We start from the raw sequence: 22423 nt of genomic DNA, 5'->3' as shown, positions 1-22423 counted from the left end.
ATCCATTAGTTGTAGCAGCACTATTAGGTCTGAGACTGCAGCTAGAGTTTGTGAAGCTCTGGTAGTCCATGCAGTTGCTTTTTAGTATCTGCCTAAAGATAATATGGACTTTTAAAGCTTTATTGGTGGCTGTTTGTTGCCTCTCTGAAAACAATACTGTCTTTCATTTACTTCCTTGCTCTAGTGAATGGGGAGATTTTAGAGGTCCCCACTTGGTTTCTACTATGAAAGCTTTTGCCACAAACGTCTTGGGCCCATTATGGAGCTTATTCTAGTTGCCAACTATATAGATTCTATCTATGATCTCAGGGAATGAAGAATGACTATTAGATAGGTTTACAGGCTCAGCTGGCCCACTGTGAGCCAAGCTTTTGCCAGTACTCTTATCTCTATTCAATTTGTCTAGATGCGTGGTTCTTTTGCCCCATAGAACCTCAACTGGGATCATTTCTTGAGTTCCATTTACTTGGTAGCTTACTTGGTCTAAGAAGGCATCACTCACTTATCTATGGTCCTGCAGGTAGTCCTTTTGGCCTTTCCCATTAAGGCTAACTTGGGAGGCCAACGTTGTGCCGTAGTTGGTAAAGCCATCTCCTGCACCGCTGATATTCCATACAATTCAAATCCTGTCTGCTCCATTTCCCATCCAGCTCCCTGATGTGTACTTGGGAAGGCAGGGGAAGATGGCCCAAGTGGTTGGGCCTTTGCTACCCACTTGGGAGACCCGAGTGAGTTACATGCTACTGATTTTAGCCTGGCTGAGCTTCAACCATTGGAGCCATTTGGGGAGTGAATCAACAGATGGACGATCTTTCTCTCTCTTTAATTCTTTCAAATAAATAAATATTAAAGAAAAAAAAACACAAGACTAATATGGGCTTCTTTACAGCTTTAATGGAGTCAATACCCTTGACTCCCTGAAATTGTCATTCATGCACACACATTTTGTTGGTCAGAACATAACAAGGCCAGCCCAGATCCATGGAGGATGGAGGAAATGCAAGATCCCAATAGAAAAGAGCATATGAGACAAGAAATGCCTTTGTGGCCATCTTTGGAAATATAATTTGCCATATCACTACTTCTATCTTTCAAGGTTTTGTAGACCTTTCTCTTTTGCTGTGGCTTCCTTTTTATACTGCGTATCCTTTTTGTATACTTAGAAATCTTTTTCCCCTATGGTTTTAGTAAGAATTTAATAGAGATAGTGTGGCTGTTCAATCTATCATAGTTAATTGGCAGTTGTGATTTTCAGAAATAGGGATTTTTGCTGATTATCTTAGTGGTTTCCTGTTGGAAAGCAGGTTGTCTTCCTCTTTGCTTCTCTATGGTCATCTGATTATTCTGTTTAATTGCATATCAAAGCAACAGAGTGTACGTGGTAGGAGCTTGTCCTGAAATAAGGAGATAATTGTATTAATGAGACATACAGGTGTATTTTATGTAGAGTTTCAAATTTGTCTTTTTTTAAGATTGATTTATTTGTTCGAAAGTCAGAGTTAGAGGGAGAAATAGAAGTGTGTTCATCTGCTGATTCACCACACACCCCTCCCAAAAAAGTCTGCAACAGCCAGGAGCCAGAAGCTTTTTCCAGGTCTCCCATGTGGGTGGCAGGGACCCAAATGGTTTGGCCATTCTCTGCTGCTTTTCCCAGGCCATTAGCAGGAAGCTGGATTGGAAATGGAGCAGCCAGTACATGAACCAGTGCCCACATGGGATGCCTGCGTTGCAGGCAGTGGCTTTACCCACTTCACCATAACATTGGCCCCAAATCTCTATTTTTTGTTATCACTGCACTGGCAATCATAAATAACATCAGTCGTGAAATACTCCTTTACCTCCTTATGTATGTGAGGGCTGGAGAAAAGTACCGTTTCTTTCATGGAATGAACAGTAGCACTGTGCAATTGGTCATGTTTTTTCTTTAGAGTGGATTATATCGTTTTAGTCTCTTGAGAAAGAGATTTTTTTAAAAGGTTGTTTTTTAAGGGAAATAACAGTTGGTCATCTAGAGATGTCAGCCAGAACCCTTAAAGCTCTGGAATTTGTAGTTAATGAAGCTGTATAATCTGGAAGAAAAAAAGTTGTAGACAAAGATATAATAACTGTTTTTAGATATTTGGAGGTTACTGTGGAATAATCACTTAGATTTGCTTAGGGATGAAAAATGATTCATAGACTTTTATATGAAATAATAAGTTTTTTGCTTCTGGCATTATTTGAATAACGGCCTTTTACCTTGGTGAGTAGGAGTTTCTTTGTTGAGCGAGCTCTTGTCTGCATTTTCAGATCTTTTGCAGTTGAGAGGTTTTATCACTCTTCTGTAGTTGAAAACTCTGTCATAAGTGATTGTTTCCTTAAAAATCAGAATTTGGGGTATCATTTTTAAAAGTATATTTGAAAAATAATTAACAATGTTTCTCTTCAACAGGATTTAAATACTATTTATTCTTATCTTCATGGAATGGAAATATTATCAAACCTTAGGGAACATCAGCTTAGGTAAGTATGGTGCTATGTTCAGAATCCTGTGCTATGTGATGATTCACTTTAAAAAACAAAAAGTTTATTCGAGAAAGTGAGAGGGGTTGCAGGAGTGGAGATCTTCCAGCCTCTGCTTCACTCCTTAAAGGGCCACAGAAACCAAATCTGGGCCAGAAAGAAGCCAGGAGCCTGGAACTTAATCCTGGACTTCCATGTGGGTAGTAGAGATCCACTGGGAGCTGAGACGTTAACACAAGTCTTCCATTTGGATGGCAGGGACCCAGCCACTTGAGCCATCACTGTTGCTTCCCAGGTCTACATTAGCAGGAAACGAGTCAGGAGCCAGGGAGCCAGGCACACTGATGTGGAATATGGTTGTCCCAACCAGTGTCTTAACTATTAGTCCAGACATGTAACCTGGAATTTGTATTTCTTATGCTAATTTTTCTTAGCCATGACACCTTAAGGGAGTCTTCCATATAGTAAGGATAACAGTAGTATGTTTGTTACAGTGTATGGAGTATTAAATCTCTATTGAAGGGAAAGTGGAGTGCTCGGCATGAGTGAAAATAAAAACTGCTGCTTTTTTTTTTTTTGTATTGATACTTATTATGCCAAATGCTTAAGTTGGGCGTGATATGTTGTACAATAGTATTGTATTAAATTGGAAGGAACAAGACTCTTGATTTGGCATAAACTTGGTGGTCAAGAACTGTGACTGTCTTGGTTGTCTTTTATCATTGTAATTGTATTTATAAAAACACTTTAACTGCAAGCAGATTTATGTATTTGTTCACTTATATGTTTGTTAAGTGCTTCATTTCTGCTGATAACTTCTTCACACTGAGGATTTAGTATGTATATTTTTTCATAATAAAAGGTAACATTTGGTGTATATTGACAAATTTTATAATGTACATAAGAGTTTCACAGACAGTGCTACTTAATATTACCTGGTGTTTTTGAAAATACTGCATTATATATATTTCTAAGTGCTTGTAGTTTAGAGAAAATTTAGTGGTTGATTTGGTCATTTGCTATTATAATTAATTTTTTAAACTGCAAGATAAAATCTGGATTTTTTTTTTTCTAAACATGTTAGATTAATGTCTGCAAGAGCACGCTATGAGAGATACAGTGGTAATCAGATTCTTTTTTGGTAAGTATTTCTATAATTGGCTTACATTAATTATTTTTGTTTAAATTCTGATGTTTAGCTCAAATTCATGTAATTTTAAATAATTTACATGAATTGAAATATGTTCATAAATGGTGATGCATACGTTGCAGCAGATTTTAATAAATACACATGTCTGTGTAATTACTACCTGTATGAAAACATAGAACATGCTAGTTTTCCAAAAGACTCTTAAGTCAACTCCTTTTTGGAAAGCTAATCATAGTTATTATGCCATCATAGATGACCTTTGCCTGTTTTGGACTTCTTACAAGTATCATATTGCTAGCCCCCCCCCCCCTTTTTTAAGATTTATTTACTTACTTGAAAGTTGGAAATAGAGTTCTTCCATCTGCTGATTTACTTTCCAAATAGCCACAAAGGCCAGGGCTAAGCCATGCCAGAGTCAGGAGATAGCAGCTTCATTTGGATCTCTCATGTGGGTGTCAAGGGCTTAAGCGCTTGGGCCATCTTCCACTGCTTTTCCAAGCATATTAGCAAGTAGCTGGATTGGAAGTGGAGCAGCTGGGACATGAGCTGGTTTCATTGTGGGATGCCAGCATAACAGGCGGTGGCTTTATCCACTGTATCACAATATGTTCAGGCTATTTTGTAATTAGTAGATCTTTAAGATTTTTTTTTGCTTTTTTTCTTTGTTAAAACCATATAATATGCTTGTAGATATGTATGAAAACTGTTGGGGGCCAGCGCCGTGGTGCACTTGGTTAATGCTCTGCCTGCGGCACTGGCATCCCATATGGGCACTGGGTTCTAGTCCCGGTTGCTCCTCTTCCAGTCCAGTTCTCTGCTGTGGCCTGGGAAAGCAGCAGAGGATGGCCCAAGTGCTTGGGCCCCTGCACCCGCATGGGAGACCAGGAAGAGGCACCTGGCTCCTGGCTTTGGATCGGCATAGCTCCAGCCATAGCGGCCATTTGAGGGGTGGACCATCGGATGGAAGACCTTTCTGTCTTTATCTCTCACTGTCTGTAACTCTACCTGTCAAATAAAAAATCTTAAAAAAAAAAACAAAACAAAACAAAACTGTTTGCCTCTTAAATTTTGATCTACAGTCTGTCTTGGAATGTTTTTTTTTTGTTTATGGTGTAATACAGAATTCAAGATTTTCCTTTATTTTAAAATACTTATTAATCATTTTAAGGTAATAAAGACATATTTCATGAAAAGCAACTGGTTCCCAAAGCAAAAAAATTATGTTGCAGTTCTGATATCTAATGGCTATTACGTTATGACAATTGATAATGTTTCTCATATCTTCTGCATGATAATTTTATTGAATGAAGGAAAAAATATATTGCCAGCCTTTTCCAATGATTTTAGGTAATCTTTGTTGCAGTTCTAAAATTTGAGAGCTTTCTTCTAAGTTGGGTACAATATGGACTCTGATAATTTATCAGTGAACTTGTTATATTGTATTACATTAAAAATTGTTTATCTTGAACTTTGAATAGACCATTTACCCATGTATGATTTTGTAACCTGCACTGTTTGGACAGTATTGAAAATGTGGATTAGAAAAATTAGTAAAATCTAGATTCATTTAAGTCGGAAGCTTAGTTTGCAGGGGAGCTCCAAGAGAGGCAAACTCCCAGAGGCTTAGGGGGATGGTTTTTAAGCACAATTTGGGGAAAACCAACAATATCTAGCAATGAATTAGAAGGTGGGGACAGAACCCATTGCAATGCTGAATTTGCCCCCTCTAGCTTGCTCAAGATAAAACAAAAAAATCATCAGAATGTTGGGATCTATTTTCTTGGTAAACTCAGACCTCAGAAGGGTGGAATCTCCACATCCTTGCTATTCTCATTGTAAGGCCACCACAAAACACACCAAACACAGTAGTTAGAGGAAGGGGGAAGCCTACCAGCCAAGGTGAGGGTGAGAGAGTAGGAGAGCATAAGTGAGAGAGAGCATGTATTCGGGAACTAAATGGCTCCTGTGAAACCTTTGTGTGTGTTGGGGGAGACAGGGGACAGGGAAATAGGAGCAGCCAGTCTCATTATGGTTGGGTGGAGGTGACAACTGTGATTGGGCTATGTGTTCACCTGTCTTCCAGCAGTGGTGGTGGTGGGTGGGGCTAGAGCCTAGGATGGTGTCCGGCGCGTGGTTTGCGCCACAGGTAAGACTGCCATTTTATTAACATTCATGATAAAACTGGAAGCTCCCAAGGAGTGGGATAGGCAGCCTTTGGGGAGAAACATCCAGTGGGATTTGGCACCTTGATTGCTAACGATAACTTGAGGGGAAGCAAGCATTACATCTCAGATTTGCCTTTCTTCATTTCCACTTGGACCAACCTAACTGCTTACTAACCCATCTAAGTCCTGACATTCCTTTCCCCAGAAGACTGGACCCTAACTTCTGTCAGGGGTATGGGCCATGACCATTCTGGCTGCTTCATGCTGAAAAGGGGTGTCCTCACAGGACAGAAGCAGGGCATCCTTCAGAGAGTCAGATCAAAGGGTCCCCAGTAGAATAAGGATTGCTTCAGGGGCATTGTCTGAAGTACCACCTGGAGTTTGATGGCTTCTGGTTGTTTATTCCAGGATAACACAAAGTATAAGGCAGTTAGTATCTCTCAATTGAAAGTCTCATCTTGTGAGAGTTCCAGGGATTCGGCTGGAAGCCTCAATGTCAGAGACGTGGTTTTAGGGCTTCAAATGTGAAAGAATTGTTAAATGTTTAAACCATTTGGTCAGTGTAAGTCAGACCTGAGCATTTCAACTAAAGCTATGAAACAGATCTAATCAGATAAAGATAAAGCCTTTAAGATTTAAATTGTAAAGTAGTTTAACACAATAAAGGCAACAGAAAACTCATGGAACTTCCTTGAGATACCTAAAACTATTACCTAGGTCAGTTAGAAAACACAGGAAAACCTTGATTGAAAAAGATTAGCATATGATAGCAGTGTGTGCTCATTAGGAGAGTTTAATAGAACAAGCAGAATTTTAACCCATAGTTATTTTACATTAGGTTTTGAATCCAGGTAGGAAACAGGTAAATGATTTTTACACAGCAAGCCCTAGGAGTCTTAGGAAAAATGTTGAGCCTAGAAAACAAGACAATTAAGCATAGTACCAACAGTGCTTTGTTAAAAGACATATTTTTGAGGATCACATTGTGGATGACAAAATAGTTAAACTAGTTAAGATTACAATAACAATTCAGGGGCCAGCGCCATGGCTCACTTGGTTAATCCTCTACCTGTGGTGCTAGCAACCCATGTGGGTGCTGGGTTCTAGTCCCGGCTGCTCCTCTTCCACTCCAACTCTTTGCTATGGCCCAGGAGGGCAGTGGAGGATGGCCCAAGTACTTGGGCCCCTGCACCTGCATGGGAGACCAAGAGGAAGCACCTGGCTCCTGGCTTCGGATCGGCGCAGCGCCAGCTATAGCAGCCACTTGGGGAGTGAACCCACAGAAGGAAGACCTTTCTCTCTGTCTCTCCCACTGTCTATAATTCTACCTGTCAAATAAATAATAATAAAAAACAATAGCAATTCTGTAGTTAATAGCATCTTTAAAAGTGTAGCAAAGTTTCACAGACCTTTATACATTTTAGGTCAGTAGCAAACAGAGGTGTATGGTTTTAACAAGGCATATATTGACAATTGGAGAACAGAAGAGGTTTTTTGTTGTTGTTGTTGTTTGTTTTTGACAGGCAGAGTGGACAGTGAGAGAGAGACTGAGAGAAAGGTCTTCCTTTGCCGTTGGTTCACCCTCCAATGACCGCCGCGGCCAGCGCGCTGCGGCCGCGTACCGCACTGATCCGAAGGCAGGAGCCAGGTACTTCTCCTGGTCTCCCATGGGGTGCAGGGCCCAAGCACTTGGGCCATCCTCCACTGTACTCCCTGGCCACAGCAGAGAGCTGGCCTGGAAGAGGGGCAACCGGGACAGAATCCGGCGCCCTGACCGTGCCTAGAACCTGGTGTGCCGGCGCCGCAAGGCGGAGGATTAGCCTAGTGAGCTATGGCGCCGACCGAACAGAAGAGTTTTAAATAGAGGGACAGAGAAACTTGTAATTCAGCAAGAAAATGTGAACTCTGGAGAAAAATTTATATGATTGGAAAACATGGCCCTACAGGAAATCTGGTCAATAGTAAAAGCAGTCCTTGTCAGTATCTTTAAAATGGTGACTAAACAAAAAGGGTAAACAAGACATATGACAGACATCCTTTAGTAGAGGGGGCTGAGACTAGGTGCAGGGCCTTGGCTGCTGACCAAACACATTGAATGTTACCCCAACAACCCTCCTATCCCCCCCCCCCCCCCACACACACATACGGACACAAAGTTTCCAAGATTGGAAAGGGACAGACCTGGGCAGATCAGGCAAGCCAAAGTCAGGAGGGGCTACATAGAGAGCTGAGAAAGTAAGTTGGCCTATGTATCTTTTAATCTGGACAGGCTGAGCAGTTACAGTAACCCAGACAGCTTTTCTCTGGATACTGCAGCCTTCTGGATTACCAGAGAACATATTGGAGGATCTGTCAACACAAGGTCAGGTGTCGTAGGGAGCTACATCTAATGCCTGTCTGATACCTGGACTCTGAGCCAAAACTAATGAGATATCTAGGAAATACCAGCTAACAACGGGACCAGCAGTTCAAGTTTGTAGGAATTTCGAGATCTGATGATGTAAGGAAACCTGTAGAGCATTTAGCATGAGAAACAGATCTTGTCAGGGTTTGGATTACAGAAAGGATTCATTGAAGCATGCAGCCTGGAGCCCATGTCCTTGCTCCAAACTGCACCCAGTCTCACTGACAAACTGATCCCCGAGGGAAGAGCAGAATGCAGTTTTTAGCTTGACACTGCAACAGGCTTTCGCTGATCAAGGAGTCTTTGGAAAACACCAGAGAGTGGCCCTGGCCTGACTCCAACACCTTCTCCCAGGCTCCCATGATGGGCTCATCCCCGTGAAAGGAAACTGAGACCAGAGCTGAGGTGAGAAGTATGAAGGGTAGAGCTTCTAGTGTTATAGCTCCTGAGGACTCCAAAAGAGCAGGTCATAGGCATTCAAGTCTGGGGCAAGGTAAGGGGTCAGTGGGTCATGGAGCCCATGACCTTTACTCCTTACTGAGCCCAGTCTCAATAGTGACCCTCCCTACAGGAAATGCATTTTCCATCCCAAAACCTTTCCCACTGTCAGGGTCAGGTGTCCAGCCAACAGACCTTCTGGAAGCACTGGAATGCGGCCCCTGACAGGATCCATCAGCCATCTCAAGGCCTTCTTCCAGTCCCTCGCGAAGGGCCAGTCCACGTAAGAGAGGTGGTGCTTCACAGGCCAACCCCTACATGGGCTTGTCAGGCACTGGGGTCCGGCCAAGAGATTTTCAGAACGTCCTGGGATGTGCCCTGGGCAGTGTTCCTCAGTCATCTCAGGGCCTTTTCCCTACCCTTGCGAAGTGCCAGTCCACACAGAAGAGAGAACTTAGAAGTTGAGTTTCAGCTCCAGGGGATTGCTCTGTCTTAATCAGCAAGCCTAGTTCCTGTCTTAAGGCCGGCAGCAATGCTAACTGCTGTTAACTGGCCTGCGGGGACCTTGTGTTCTCGAGGAAGTGAGAGTTACTATGGAAGAGTGAAGCTCTCTGGAAAACAGAAATAAAAGCAGTCCACATGCTCACCCTTCTGTCCAGGCCTTCTGATGATGGCTGGAGTCGAGTTTGAACGAGATCCGTCAGGTTGTAGTTGGAGGATCATGGCACCAAAAATGGTACTGGTGAAACACCAGCGAAGAAAGACAACCTTGGTTCTTTGTCTAGTCAGAGATCTCCTGCGGAAGCGGTTTAGAGTGGGCTCCGAGAGAGGCAGATCTTTTGTCTCTGTTCTTTAATCTTCTGTTTGCTACTGACTCATTTTTCTCATTTGTTGATTATCTTCTGCTCTTGTATTAAACGCATCTACCTTTTGAATTCTTATTTTTTGTTCTGTTTTTCATTGGTCCCAGTGCCTTGGTCTAGTTCTCCATCTTTCTTTCTTGAACATTAAATGCAGATATTTTTTCTGTTCTTATTTTTTATATTACTTGATTTTACTCTGAACAATATTAGTAATTTTTTTAAAGATGTATTTATTTATTGGAAAGATAGAGTTAGAGAGGCAGAGGCAGGGAGAGATTAAGATCTTCCATCTGCTGGTTCACTCCCCACGTGGCCACAATGGCTGCCGGAGCTGGGCCAATCTGAAGCCAGGGGATGGGAGCCAGGGGCTTCTTCCTGGTCTCCCACATGGGTGTGGGGTTCCAAGCACTTGAGCACTCTACTGGTTTCCCAGGCGCCTTAGGGAGCTGGATTTGAAGTAGAGTAGGTGGGACTCGAACTGGCACCATATGGTTGGATACCAGCATGATAGGCTTCACCCACTACACTATAGTGCCGGCCCCAGTGTTAGTAAATTTTGATTCAGTGCTCAACACAGTGCCTGACACTGTGTAAAAAGTTATAGAAATACTATCTGTCTTCCACTGGAGAGTTGTCAGTTTTTGTTTGTTTGTTTGGATAGGCAGAATAGTATCGGCAGACACCTTGATGTGGTAGAGAATGCTAAGTGAATTGATGGTGAAAATTTTCTTCTGATTGCTTCTATTTCCTCAGTGAAAATAGAAATCAAAATCATCAGTTCAGAGTTACAGTAAAGGGGAAGATATTTGATAATGAAGAGAAGTGACAGTGTATGTTACGGAGATACATTGTTTGCTAGGCGGGTTTGGTAGCCCACATGAAGTTTGTGATGGTTTTATATTATCAACCATGTCTGTTAAGGGTGTACTGCTAGCAATCATTTAATAATATTGGACATGTAGATTGCCTTTATGACTAGATATTACATACTTGTATATTTTTTCTAATTTGTATTATTGTGTAGATAATTATAGGAAAGTTAGAAAACAGGTAAGCTATAATAAATGAAGTCATCTGAAATTCTGTTCAGACATAACAATTACTCTCAATGATAAATTCCTTGAGATAAATCTATGGAGCTAAAGGATGTAATATCTTTGTCTTGTGCTGTTTATTTATTGATTTGAAAAAAAGTGCTGATTTTGATTTGTAGTAACACTAAACAATTAATAAACAGTTTTCCTCACAGCCACGATAATATAGGCTAATTTGTAAGAATTTGCTAAAAGTATTTTAATGTTATAAATTGCATTATGTGTTTACTAGTGATGTGAAGTTGTTTTTCCCTCTGTGTTACCTGTTAAGAATTGTCTGTTTCCTTATGTGAACACGGTCTTTATAAAACTGTAGGCAAAATTCCCCAAATTTCTAAGTATTACTTAATTTTTAATGGTATGTAATATCATCAGCATATATTTCATGTTTTATATTGAATCCATATACATGTGAACATGCGTATTTACTTATTCCTGTATTTACTTATTTAAACAGTTCAGAAACAATTGCCAGATGTTGGTATATCCTGCTTTCTGGATCTGTGCTTGTGAAAGACTCCATGGTCTTGCCTCCATGCAGGTATATTTACATTTATTTTTTAGTACATGTGGTAGGCAAAGTTAACATTGCAACTATTTATTTTGTGTCTTATATATTTAAACTTTGTAGGATGTGTTACTTCTCTCAGTAAGTGATCTTTTCCCTTCCCTTCCCTTCTCCCTTTTCTTTCTTCTTTTGTGTGTTTTTTGGTAGTTCTTGAGTCAGAGCCCTCATCCACTGTTTTATTCTTTAAATGCCTGAAAGAGCTGGGGCCAGGCTGGAGTGGAAGCCAGTAGCCAGGATCTCAATCTAGATCGCCCACATAAGTCACAGGAAATGTCTCACCAGGAAGATAGAATCAGGAGTCAAAACCCAAGCACTGATGTGAGTTCTGAGTGACCCAACTGGCATCATAACATCTAAGCTAAATATTGACCTTGGCTGATAAATTTTTAAAACGCTTTTGCTTATTATTGGTACTATAGATACACTAGGTAGGCATCAACTAGTATTGCATGTTTCAGAGGGTGTGCTTTAAGTTACACTGTAATATAGTATCTTCTTCCCGTTTGGGTCTTAGTAAGAAATCTGATTCATCTAATGATTTTGGATTCATTGCTTTTACTGACTGTAGATAGGCAATATGTTGTAATAGTTAAGGATTGGAGTTTTGGATTAAGTTAAAGCAGATTAGAAACCTCATTTCCTCAGTAACATAATTTAGGACACATTTTCGCTTTCTTGTCTATAAAACAGGTATAATACTGGTGCCTTGTCATGAAACTTTAGCAAGCTTCTGCTCAAAGCTCTTGAAAGAACTCTGTAAGGGTTCACACTCCAGAGCTAGAGTGCATGCATTCATATCTACTACTTCTTGATCGTACTGCTTAATCTCTTTGTGCCTTGGTTTCCTGACTTTTAAAATAGGACTAATAACAGAACATTTTATAGATTATTTCAGAGAAACAAATGATTTAATCTACATAAGAGTTAGAGAAGGAGAGGCAGAGAGAGAGAGGTCTTCCATCTGTTGGGTCACTCCCTAGTTGGCTGCAATGGCCAGAGCTGTGCCGATCAGAATCCAGGAGCCAGGAGCTTCTTCTGGGTCTCCCTCCCAGGTGCAGGGGCCCAAGGACTTGGGCCATCTTGCACTGCTTTCCCAGGGCATAGCAGAGAGCTGGATCAGAAAGCTGGATCAGAAGTGGAGCAGCCGGAGCTCGAACTGGGGCCAATATGGGATTCTGTTCACGCAGATGGCGGCTTTACCCCGTATGCCACAGTGCCGGCCCCAGTATATATATATATTTTTAAAGGTTTATTTATTTATTTGAGTTACACAGAGAGAGGAGAGACAGAGAGAGAGGTCTTCCATCTGCTGGTTCACTCACCAGATTGCTGCAACAGACAGAGCTGCGCCAATCCGAAGCCAGGAGGTTCTTCTGGGTCTCCCATGCGGGTGCAGGGGCCCAAGCAGTTGGGCCATCCTCCACTGCTTTCCCAGGCCACAGCAGAGAGCTAGATTGGAAGTGGAGCAGCCGGGACTAGAACCGGCACCCACATGGGATGCCGGTGCTTCAGCCCAGGTAGCCAGCCCGTTGTGCTACAGTGCCGGCCCCAGTATATGTTCTTTATACCAGCATTATATGATTGCTACCTTGTATAGGAGAAGGAACATAATAGTAGTCTAATTTATAACCTATAGCCAGCTTTGAGATAGATAATATGTCCTAAGAGTCAAGAGATGAAACCACACAGCAATTGAAATAGGGACAGTTTAAAGTTACTGTATCTTTGGAGGAATTACCTTTTACAGATGGTAAAATAGGATATCTTACAGTTAAGGGAGAGTCTCCAAGGAAGGAACAAACTTGAAAAGGGTCCCTTCCCAAAGAGAGAATTCAGACTTTATTGGAGGAAACATCAGTTGTAGCCCAGTAGTTTCTGGAGAGATGCACTGTGTATTGTCGCCCAGAGCTGGTTGTCTGTTACCCGGCCAAGTCTGATCAAAGGGAAAGGCTGACCAGTACTGGCAAGAAGGAGACCTACCCCTGATAGGACATAGACAGTTTTCAGTGCTGAGGATGGGAATTCCCCACCTACAGACTTGAAACTTCAAACCAGCAGAACTCAGAACCCTCCACTGACAATGCATTAACATTTCCTACTGGAAGAGGAAAACAATTATGCATTAGATTTATAGATAGATTTTGATTTGAGAGATGATAAATAACTGACATTGTCGATTTCTGTGCATATTTTGCCTCCATATGAATGCCTTGAAATGTTTGAAGTTCAGTTCAATTGCAAAACAACTCTTGGTACCTAATGTGTTATGGGTATCCTTTATATGTTCTTAACCCTCATTTTCTTTTTTTTTTTTTTCTTTATTTTTTGACAGGCAGAGTGGACAGTGAGAGAGAGAGAGAGAAAGGTCTTCCTTCCGTTGGTTCACCCCCCTAAATGGCCGCTACGGCCGGCGTTGCGCCAATCCAAAGCCAGGAGCCAGGTGCTTCCTCCTGGTCTCCCATGCTGGTGCAGGGCCTAAGGACCTGGGCCATCCTCCACTGCCTTCCCGGGTCACAGCAGAGAGCTGGACTGGAAGAGGAGCAACGGGGACATAATCCGGCGCCCCAGCCGGGACTAGAACCCGGGGTGCCGGTGCCGCAGGGGGAGGATTAGCCTAGTGAGCCATGGCGCCGGCCCTTAACCTTCATTTTCTTTCTTTCTTTTTTTTTTTTTTTTTTTGATATGCAGAGTGGATAGTGAGAGAGAGAGAGACAGAGAAAGGTCTTCCTTTTGCCGTTGGTTCACCCTCCAATGGCCACCACGGCTGGCGCGCTGCAGCCGGCGCACCGCGCTGATCCGATGGCAGGAGCCAGGTACTTATCCTGGTCTCCCATGGGGTGCAGGGCCCAAGCACTTGGGCCATCATCCTCCACTGCCTTCCCGGGCCACAGCAGAGAGCTGGCCTGGAAGAGGGGCAACCAGGACAGAATCTGGCGCCCCAACCAGGACTAGAACCCGGTGTGTCGGCGCCGCTAGGTGGAGGATTAGCCTAGTGAGCTGCGGTGCCGGCCTAACCTTTATTTTCAAATAAAGAGCTGTGCAGCTTGAATAGTTACTGTTAGCTGTGATAATTATATATCCTATTGACTAAGGACTACCTTATAAAATTGGCCTCCAACAAATTATATGTAAAATAAATGTGAGGAAGAGAATATGAATAACGTATCAAATACAATGAGGATCCCTCAAAAAATTGTGGGAAATGGAACTGATACTTATTTATATACACTTTGGTGCAAAAATTTTTTGTGAACCATGTTTATAAAGGGGTCTTCAGAAAAGTTGATGTTGAAATACATGTTATGATAAGTAATGATTTTAGGAAGCTTTTATATCAAAATCTTTTAGTAGCATTTTTCTACAAATTTTTATTTTAATTTTTAAAATGTATTTCTTTGAAAAGAGTTACAGAGAAGGAGAAGCAGAGAGAAAGAAAGAGCAAGCGAGCAAGTGCTTACGTCAGCTGGCTCACTCCCCAGATGGCTGCAATGACCGCAGCTGGCCTAGGCTAAAGCCAGGAGCTTCATCTTGGTGTCCCACATGTGTGCAGGTCCCAAGGACTTGGGCCATCCTTCACTGCTTTTCCTGGTGCATCAGTCCATAGCTGGATTGGAAGTGGAGCTGCTGGGGCTGGCACCATGGCTCACTTGGTTAATCCTCTGCCTGTGGCGCCAGCATCCCATGTGAGCACCGGGTTCTAGTCATAGTTGCTCCTCTTCCAGTCCAGCTCTCTGCTGTGGGCTAGGATAGCAGTGGAAGATGGCCTAAGTGCTTAGGCCCCTGGACCTGCATGGGAGACCAGGAAGAAGCACCTGGCTCCTGGCTCTGGATCAACGCAGTGCCGGCCATTTGGGCGGTGAACCAATGGAAGGAAGACTCATAGTCTAATTCTATCCAATTAAAAAAAAAAAAAAAAGGAAGTGGAGCTGCTGGGGTTTGAACTGGCTTCCATATGAGATGCTGGCTCTGCAGGCAGCAGCTTTACCTGCTGCTTCACAATGCTGTCTCCTGCCTCCCACCAAAATTTTTAAAGTGCCATTGTATATACTATAAACATAGAAAATATGAAAAGCTACTATTCTGTTTCTGCTTTGGGTCACAAGGCTATAGTTATCATCTCTGGCTTCCTTTTTTCGCCACCCAATCAGTATTTTTGCCATTTGCTGAAACCTCAGCTACTCTGGATTCTTAACCTGGTGGTTGGAACAAAGCCTTCATTTCTCAAAGGTCCCCAATTGTCCTATTTTGGCTTTTTTTTTTTTTTTTTGGTGCACAGGTGAGTACTACATATGCATTTCTACATATAAGTACATGTAAATACTACATGTAAGTACTATCCTGAAGAGGATCTTCTGGGCTGTATACATAGTGTGCAGTCACCCAGCTTCTTCTTGGTGATTGAGATCAGTTACGTGGGTCAGTGGAAAAACTGTTGGTTTAGTGTTGATGTGGAAGTTTTTAATTCCACAAACCATTGTTGTGTTTCCTGGTGGAAACAATCCTTCTTTGGGCATTAAGTGTTCAGTCCAGCAGAACTCAGAGTTTGGAAAGGATACAAAAATTTTGGGAATGAGTTATTAGATATAGCATTGAGAAGAGCCACTCCTACTTCCATGCCTTAAAAGAAACCCTTATATTCTGGCTATTGGGGGAAACAGAAATCATTGCTTTACTTTCGTTCCTGTGAAATGATTTCCTTGATGGAAAACAGTCTTGTGTTGAATGCTAAGACTGTAGGAAAAATATTTTGTAATTCCTGAGTAAGGGTGTTAACAAAGAAATGTAGGGAAATGCATTGCCATAATTTGTCTACTCCAGTAAGGACAAATATCTGCCTCCTCTAGCATAGAAGAGGTCCAGTGTAAATAATCTGCCTCTGGGTGGCTATCTGGTCCTCTTGAGGAATGAGCCATATCAGGGATGCAGTCTGTGTTGTTAGCAAATGAGGTATCCAGCTGCATTATTGGCATTTGAGCTCCCCTGCGTATTCTCCCTCTACCACCCTGTGTACTTCCTTCACAGTCCTATTGATGAAGCTCTAGAGTGACTGCAGAATACGATGGACATTCATAGAGCATGTTCTTTGTCTACCTGATTATTAACAGCCTTATCTACACAGGACGCAAATATCTCTTTTTGAAAGTGGCCTACCCACATGTATTTTCCCAGACTTTCTTGTTACTAATTTTCCAATTGTGTTCTTTTCAAGTCCCTGACCATTCAAGCAAACTTCTGGTAACTGCCTGTGAATCTATTTAGATCAGCAGTTCTCAACCTAGACAAAATGAGCAACAAATGTACTGCCTGAAGTTCTAATCCCAAGGAGGACTTTGCTTCACCAGCACCCTTCAGGGCCATCCTTGAATGTGGCTGTTCTTTGTTGGGTGATCCCAGCATGTTGTGCAGACCCACAAAGAAGCTTTCTTGTCCTGCTCCAAATCAAGGAACTCTTGGGAAATTTTGCTGACATGGGAGGCCTTTGAGTTTTTTAGGAATTTGTTTCCCAAACACTTGATTGCATATATTTTAGGAAGATATCACAGTACCCTTCTGTTACTTGCAAATGAAATTTTCTTTGTAACTTAAACCAGTTAGACATGAAAATTTACAAAGAGGATAAGTAGTAAATCTGTAAATGTCTTGTTTTGAAATAAATTTTCTTTTTCTAGAATTGAATTCATTTTTTAGTTATCACAGTAAAATTTGATGTTCGACTTCATTACATTGGAGGTTGAAATAAAATTTAACTCATTTGTCTAAACATTTGCATATACAGCAAATATCAGATACTGGCAATAGACAGAATACTGATTTACCTTGGATGGGGATGACTGCTGTATTATTTTTTAAGAGATTTACTTATGAAGTCTGTGCTGTGGTGTAGTAGACCATTCTCTCTGTCTCTGCCTCTCTCTATAACTCTGCCTCACAAATAAATCAATAAAATCTAAGAAAAAAATTATGAGAGTTATAGACAGGGAGTGGTAGAGATAGGAAAGTCTTCAGACGCTCATTAACTGCCCAAATGGCTGCAATGGCCGGAGCTGGGCCTAGTCGAAGCCAGGAGCCAGGAGCTGCTTCTGGGTCTCCCATGCGGGTGCAGGAGCCCAAGCTCTTGGGCCTTCTTGCACTGCTTCCCCAGGCCATAAGCAGAGAGCTGGATTGGAAGAGGAGCAGCCTGGATTCAAGCCGGCACCCATATGGGAGGCTGACAATGCAAGGGGTGGCTTAGCATACTGTGCCATAGCACCAACCCCTACGGGGTCGGTAATAAATAACAGGATATTTTCAGAGGGCGAAATGTTATGTGGCATGGAAATAAATTTGCTTGTAGAGGCAGATGTGAAAATGGGCTCTATAGATAAGCAGTTAGCTAAACCAATAAAGAGAACAGGCATTTCAGTTAGAGAATATCTGAAACACCAAGACGTTGATCCTACCACGTAACAGATATTCTATGTTAGTTACTGAGATTGGGAAAGGTAAATATCACTGTCCATTTCCTAAAGATGTAAATTTTGTACAAAGTATTATATTGATACCATTAGAAGGTCAAGAAAGGAAAACAAGTTTACTTTAAGGAGTGTTTCTTCTTTTATTGTCCTCTACTCTGTTCAAACCAATTTAATCCATCTGTGTAGAAAGCTATTTTTATTAATATTGTAGGAGAAAAATGATACTTTTTCTCACCTACAAGTTTTATGTCTAGCACTCCTGCAACCAAATACAGGTTAACAAGAGAAAAACATGCAGATTTAATTTGGTAAAAGTTTTATGTGACATAAGAGGCTTTAGAAATGATGACCCAAGGACCCAGGGAAACTATTTTTATGCTAAGTTTGGGGAAGAAAGTGCATAGTTAAAGAGACACATGACTGAACAAAAGAAGAAGGGCATGACCTTCTTTTTTCTTTTTTGTGTTTTTGTCCACCCCAAATTATTTTCTGTGTCTCTGTTTGATAGTCCTTTTCCCAGAAATGGGGGCAAGATACCTGTTATGTGGAGGTCTTCAGGAGAGAATGGAGGAGGTCAGAGAATGACTCTTGTAAGTTTTCTAGCTTGTTGCAGAGGAGAAGAGTTCCAGTTTTAGTGACCTGTTGGGATGGAAATAGGTGGATAGGTGACAGTTGAGTGGGGTTCTTGCTTCTGTGGTCCCCCTCATCTCCCTCAGATGCCAAAGCTCCCTACCTGGGATTTCATGTTTTTGTTTATCTTTCTAGTGTTCTCTTTTTCCATGTACGTGGACAGAAATAAATAATTCTTATATTTCCCATTTATTACTTGAATAGGAATATTACTGTGTAGTTTTAACTTTTATTGTTATATAAGAGTATATGGTGATACAAATTTAAGGTAGTCAGTGACTGTACATAGAACAGTAGGTAGTCATTACTACTTAGCACTTAGAAACAATCCATATGTCTTTTGTTACATCAGCTCACTTGCCTCCAAAGGTCTCATTTTCCTAAGTTTTAATCTGTAGAGTTTCAACCTGTGGATGTGCACACATTAATCCTGTAGTTCAGCTTTGCTTACTTTTGAGCTCAAGGTGAATTCAGTCATGTGGTATTCTTTTGTGTGCTTTTTCTTTTCCCCAGCAGTATGTTCATGAAATTCATCTGGTTTGGCAGTGTCAAACTCCTTATTGAAATCTTGCTTTTAAGGCTCTTCTACGAAATTGTGCTTCTTTTCCTTAGTTTCCATCTATGTCCCCAGGATACTTTTTTTTAATATATATTTTATTTATTTATTTTTTATTTTTGACAGGCAGAGTGGACAGTGAGAGAGAGAGAGAAAGGTCTTCCTTTGCCATTGGTTCACCCTCCAATGGCCACCGTGGCCGGCCCGCTGTGGCCGGCGCACCGCACTGATCTGATGGCAGGAGCCAGGTACTTATCCTGGTCTCCCATGGGGTGCAGGGCCCAAGGACTTGGGCCATCCTCCACTGCACTCGCTGGTCACAGCAGAGAGCTGGCCTGGAAGAGGGGCAACCGGGACAGAATCCGGCGCCCCGACCGGGACTAGAACCCGGTGTGCTGGCGCCGCAAGGCGGAGGATTAGCCTAGTGAGCCGCGGCGCCGGCCTCCCAGGATACTTTTCTATACTGTTACTACAGTGATCACTGTATTGTATTACTGGTATGTTTGTCTTGGTGGCTCCTTGAGGACAATGACTATCTTTGTTTTTTAAAGGTTTATTTACTTATTTGAAAGTCAGGGTTACAGAGAAGTTACAGAATTACAGAGGCAGAGAGAGAGATCTTCCATCCACTGGTTCACTCCCTACGTGGCCACAATAGCCAAGGATCGGACAGGTTGGAACCAGGAGCCAGAAGCTTCTTTCTGGGTCTCCCATGTGGGCGCAGGGCCTCAAGAACTTGGGCCATCTTCCATTGCTTTCACAGGCACATTAGCAGGGAACTGGGTTGGAAATGGAGCAACCCGGATTTGAACTTGAACCCATATGGGATGCTGACACTGCAGGCGGTGGCCTTACCTGCTGCACCACAACAACAGCCACAATGGCTGTATCTTCATCTCCTCAAATGCTTGCGCTGGCTAGGGTTGGGCCTGGACTAAAGTCGAGAGCCAGAAATTGATTCCAGGTTCCTTATGTTGGTGAGAGAAACCAAGTTACTTAAGTCATTACTATTGCCTCCCGGGCTCCACATCAGTAGGAAACAGGAGTTAGGAGCTGGAGGCTGGTATCAAACCCATACACTCCATGTGGTGCTTGGACATCCTGACTGCTAGGCTACGCTGCCCACCCTTGTTTCCTGCTATTGGCTATTATGTGTTGCTGTAGAGCTTTGTTTGTATACTCTGATTTCTCCTGAGTACATATGTAGGGGTAGAGTGACTGGATTATAAGTCTTTACGTTCCCACATGCTTTAGTTTATTTTGTGTAAATATCTAGGAAACGGCCAGGTTCTAGGGTAGCTGCATGTTTATCTTTGTAAGAAGTACCATGATCTTTCCCAAAGTTGTTCCATTTTACACACCAGCTTTTTGTGGTACTCTGTAAACAAAGATACTGTTTAACAAAAACAATAATGGTAGAGGAACAGAAGAACAAAAAGGATGAGACATTTATAAAACAGATAGGAAAAGGACAAATATAATCCAGGTATGTAGTATTGCATTACAGGTATGTAGTCTAAACATTCCAGTCAAACAACAGAGATGATCAGATATGTGCTGCTTATAGGAAATAGACTTAACCTTCAAAACACAAATGAGTTGAAAATAAGGGGGCCGGCAATGTGGCATAGTGGATTAAGCCACAGCATGCAGTGCTGGCATCCCATATGGTCTCCGGTTCGAGTCCTGGCTGCTCCACTCCCCATCCAACTCTCTGCTGTGGCCTGGGAAAGCAGTAGAAGGTGGCCCGAGTCCTTTGGCCCCTGCACCTGCATGTGAAGACCTGGAGGAAGCTCCTGGCTCCTAGCTTCAGATTGGCACAGCTCTGGTCCTTGCGGCCAATTGGGGAGTAAACCAGCAGATGGAAGACCTCTCTCTGGCTCTCTGCTTCTCCTTGTAACTTTTTCAAATAAATAAATAAATCTTTAAAAAAAAAAAAAAGAATGACGCAAAATAAACCATGCAAATATTCTTAGGGCTGGAGTAGCCGTATCTGTACAAGTCAAAGTAAAGTGATAGGAAATATTACTACAGATCAGGAGCAAAATTTCATAGTGTTAAAATAATAAATACATTTTGAACACCTAGCATTCTTATATTTAGAAACAGAACCCCAAAATATGATAGAAAAACTGACAATCTAACAGATCCGTGGGAGTTGAGCAGTTATACCTGATAATTTTAAAACTGCTCTCAATAAAACCACTAGACCAAAAATTAAGATAAGATTGAAAGATTTTATTAACCACTTTGTTTTAATATATAATTTAAATTTTCAAGTATTAAGGCTTGTTCTCCAGGATAGGGCATATTCTTGAGCAGTAATATACAACATTTTAAAAGGATTGAAAACATTGGAATTAATTTAATTGCTGACCACAATGGAATTAAATTATAAATCAATACCAGAAAGAAATGTCAGCATTGAAATAACATTTATAAATGACCCATAAATTGAGGGAAACTTCGCAGCAGATATTAGAAAGTATTTTCAATTGAATTAAAATGAACAAGCATCAAGATTTATGGGATGCAATTAAGGAAGTAGTTAGAAATTTATGCCACATTTGTGAAAAAAGAATGAATTTAGGGGCCGATGCCGTGGCGTACTAGGTTAATCCTCTGCCTGCGGCGCCAGCATCCCATATGGGTGCCGGTTCTAGTTCCAGCTGCTCCTCTTCCAGTCCAGCTCTGTGCTGTGGCCTGGGAAGCAGTGGAGGATGGCCCAAGTGCTTGGGCTCCTGTACCCGCACAGGAGATTGGGAGGAAGCTCCTGGCTTCGGATTGGCGCAGCGCCAGCTTTAGTGGACATTTGGGGAGTGAACCAACAGAAGGAAGACCTTTCTCTCTGTCACTGTCTAACTGCCTGTCAAATAAATAAAATCTTTTTAAAAAAAAATGAATTTAGTCATCAAAAGTTTTCATGTCTCGAACTAAAGGTATAAGTAAGATTTTAGTAGAAATCAGTGGAAAAAGAAAAAACTATAATGAAAAATTGATTCTTTGCAGAGGTCAGCAAGTTGGTATCACCAGTATTTGGCACAAAAGAGGAAAGGTTGGTATCCTATCAATGTAAAATATTACATGGGAATTTTGTGAACATGCTTTATATCAACAAATTGGACAAATCTTGTAAAGACATACATTACCAAAATAGAAAAAAAAAACAGGCCGGCGCCGCGGCTCACTAGGCTAATCCTCCGCCTAGCGGCGCCGGCACACCGGGTTCTAGTCCCGGTCGGGGCGCCGGATTCTGTCCCGGTTGCCCCTCTTCCAGGCCAGCCCTCTGCTGTGGCCAGGGAGTGCAGTGGAGGATGGCCCAGGTGCTTGGGCCCTGCACCCCATGGGAGACCAGGAAAAGCACCTGGCTCCTGGCTCCTGCCATCGGATCAGCGCGGTGCGCCGGCCGCAGCGCGCCGACCGCGGCGGCCATTGGAGGGTGAACCAACGGCAAAGGAAGACCTTTCTCTCTGTCTCTCTCTCTCACTGTCCACTCTGCCTGTCCAAAAAAAAAAAAAAAAAAAAAAAAAAAAAAAAAACAAACTTTGAGTACAAAGAGAAACTTTAGGCCTGCCCAGATGGGCTTATTGCTGACCGC

At 42.1% G+C, this 22423-nt stretch overlaps 1 protein-coding gene across 15 annotated transcripts in view; it reads left to right on the top strand.

Annotated features, from left to right (window-relative positions):
- The window catches only part of RAPGEF6 (Rap guanine nucleotide exchange factor 6), a 200629-nt gene that overhangs the window by 24342 nt on the left and 153864 nt on the right, over positions 1-22423 (top strand). For 12 of the 15 annotated variants that reach the window (XR_016236064.1, XR_016236065.1, XM_089335844.1 and 9 more), the window contains 3 exons: positions 2432-2502; positions 3587-3643; positions 11074-11157. Coding sequence is in view for 10 of the 15 variants with exons in the window: in XM_089335843.1 (XP_089191969.1) it covers positions 2432-2502; positions 3587-3643; positions 11074-11157 (212 nt within the window). In the remaining 5 variants the exon portion in view is untranslated. Of the gene's footprint in view, positions 1-2431; positions 2503-3586; positions 3644-11073; positions 11158-11331; positions 11503-20456; positions 21881-22423 lie in introns of those variants that run through there. The other 3 variants (XM_089335847.1, XM_070076078.2, XM_070076080.2) reach the window with 2 other exon arrangements.

Source organism: Oryctolagus cuniculus, chromosome 6, assembly GCF_051225735.1.
Source record: "Oryctolagus cuniculus isolate XC-2025 breed Fujian yellow rabbit chromosome 6, ASM5122573v1, whole genome shotgun sequence".
Classification (NCBI taxonomy): domain Eukaryota; kingdom Metazoa; phylum Chordata; class Mammalia; order Lagomorpha; family Leporidae; genus Oryctolagus; species Oryctolagus cuniculus.
This window is presented reverse-complemented; position numbering and strand designations above follow the sequence as displayed.